This window comes from Olea europaea, unplaced genomic scaffold (genome assembly GCF_002742605.1).
Source record: "Olea europaea var. sylvestris unplaced genomic scaffold, O_europaea_v1 scaffold6784, whole genome shotgun sequence".
NCBI classification, from domain to species: Eukaryota; Viridiplantae; Streptophyta; class Magnoliopsida; order Lamiales; family Oleaceae; genus Olea; species Olea europaea.
The window spans coordinates 1-1358 of record NW_019265167.1 but is presented as its reverse complement, the minus strand read 5'-3'; the positions used below and the strand labels follow the sequence as shown (position 1 = coordinate 1358).

At 35.9% G+C, this 1358-nt stretch overlaps 1 protein-coding gene across 1 annotated transcript; it reads left to right on the top strand.

Moving 5' to 3' along the window:
- The first annotated feature begins 136 nt into the window (after window positions 1-136).
- Window positions 137-1035, top strand: LOC111390375. The gene is made up of 2 exons (XM_023015413.1): window positions 137-439; window positions 514-1035. Exons 1-2 carry the CDS (start codon window positions 167-169, stop codon window positions 571-573), a joined length of 333 nt encoding a protein of 110 aa, XP_022871181.1. The 5' UTR covers window positions 137-166; the 3' UTR covers window positions 574-1035.
- Window positions 1036-1358: the final 323 nt, after the last annotated feature.

Genomic DNA, 1358 nt, shown 5'->3' with positions numbered 1-1358 from the left:
ACTTAAAAAAAAAAAAAAAAAAAAAGGGAAGAGAGGATCTGATGTCACTCCCAATCTCTGAAAATACAGAATTCAAATGAAGTAAAGAGTGTAGAGGTTTCCATATCACATGGTTGGTAGATTTATGTATTTCAAGCAACTTACCACTTGCATGTTTTACTAGGGAATGTACGTCCTCAGCAATGTAGCTTCTGGAAATGAACTCCACAAGGAAGCAGTCATGAACCAACTTTTTCCACCGGCAGGCAGTGATATGCAAACAATTTTGATTAAGTTTCTTCAGAGTACTGACAGCCGATTACGAACAGCTTCTGTGTGGGCTCTTGTAAATCTTACTTTGACTAGCCCAGGTGCAAATATTCGGGTTATGAAACTGCAGAGTGCTGGCATAGTTTGTCAACTAAAGAATATGGTCAACGATCCTTGCCTGGATGTGAAGGTCATTAAATAATATCGTAGTGGGTACTTAAATCCAAAATGCTTATTAGCTAAAATATTTTTCTTCTCTTGCAGCTTCGGGCAAAAACAGCTCTTGGACAATCAATGATGTTTGGTGATAGTTCAATGGGATAATTTGTTTTCACATGTTGATGATTGAGATTCTGATGCAAGATAGTGCTTGCGATTTTCCAGGAGAGCATATCAGTATGGCTCAAGTGTCCAGATAAGAATTTTTTTTGCTTTTACTTGAACGATCCCTTACTCTTAAATTCATAAGCATGCAATTTTCTGTAAATAATTGCATGGTGTATGTTTTACAGTAGTTGAGCCATTTTCAGATTGAAGGTTACTGGAGCAAATTTACCAAATGTCAATACTCCTATTGTTTTAGCAGTTGTGTAATCTATGTTCTTGGAGGCCATTATGCTGAATCATAATCTGGACACTGTATTTTGGTCATTTTCCTTTTCTGTACTTTTAAAGGCAACACAACTATCCTTGAGCTTTTAGCGTCATCAACTTGTTCATTTTCTGGTGTAATTGTGTTGACTTGTGAATTTTGTTAAATTTTGGATCCATATTTCCTCTCTATTAGTGTAGAGTGTGATGTTTGTATTTATTTTCCGTTTTCTCATTGTACCAATTTCCCTTTTTGTTTCTTGTCCTGTCCCCAGGCTGCAGCATCATTCGTCGCATGTTTGATACACTCCGTTACATAATTTCTGTCACGTATGTTTCTTTCTTAGTTTGGTTCCATCACATCCAATTTAACGTCGCGAACATGTCTTCAAATTTCTGGAAAGCTACCTCCCTCTAAATCATGAATAAATTTATACACAGATTCTGAACAATGTATGTGATCTATAGTCTAACGCATCATGTAGTTATAATAATTTTCAACAGTATTTACATTAAAG

Excerpts from the sequence above, each read along its gene's own strand:
- LOC111390375 (XM_023015413.1), top strand. The coding sequence starts at position 167 with ATGTACGTCCTCAGCAATGTAGCTTCTGGAAATGAACTCCACAAGGAA. Across the intron at positions 440-513 it reads ATCCTTGCCTGGATGTGAAG|CTTCGGGCAAAAACAGCTCT; the intron begins GTCATTAAATAA and ends CTTCTCTTGCAG.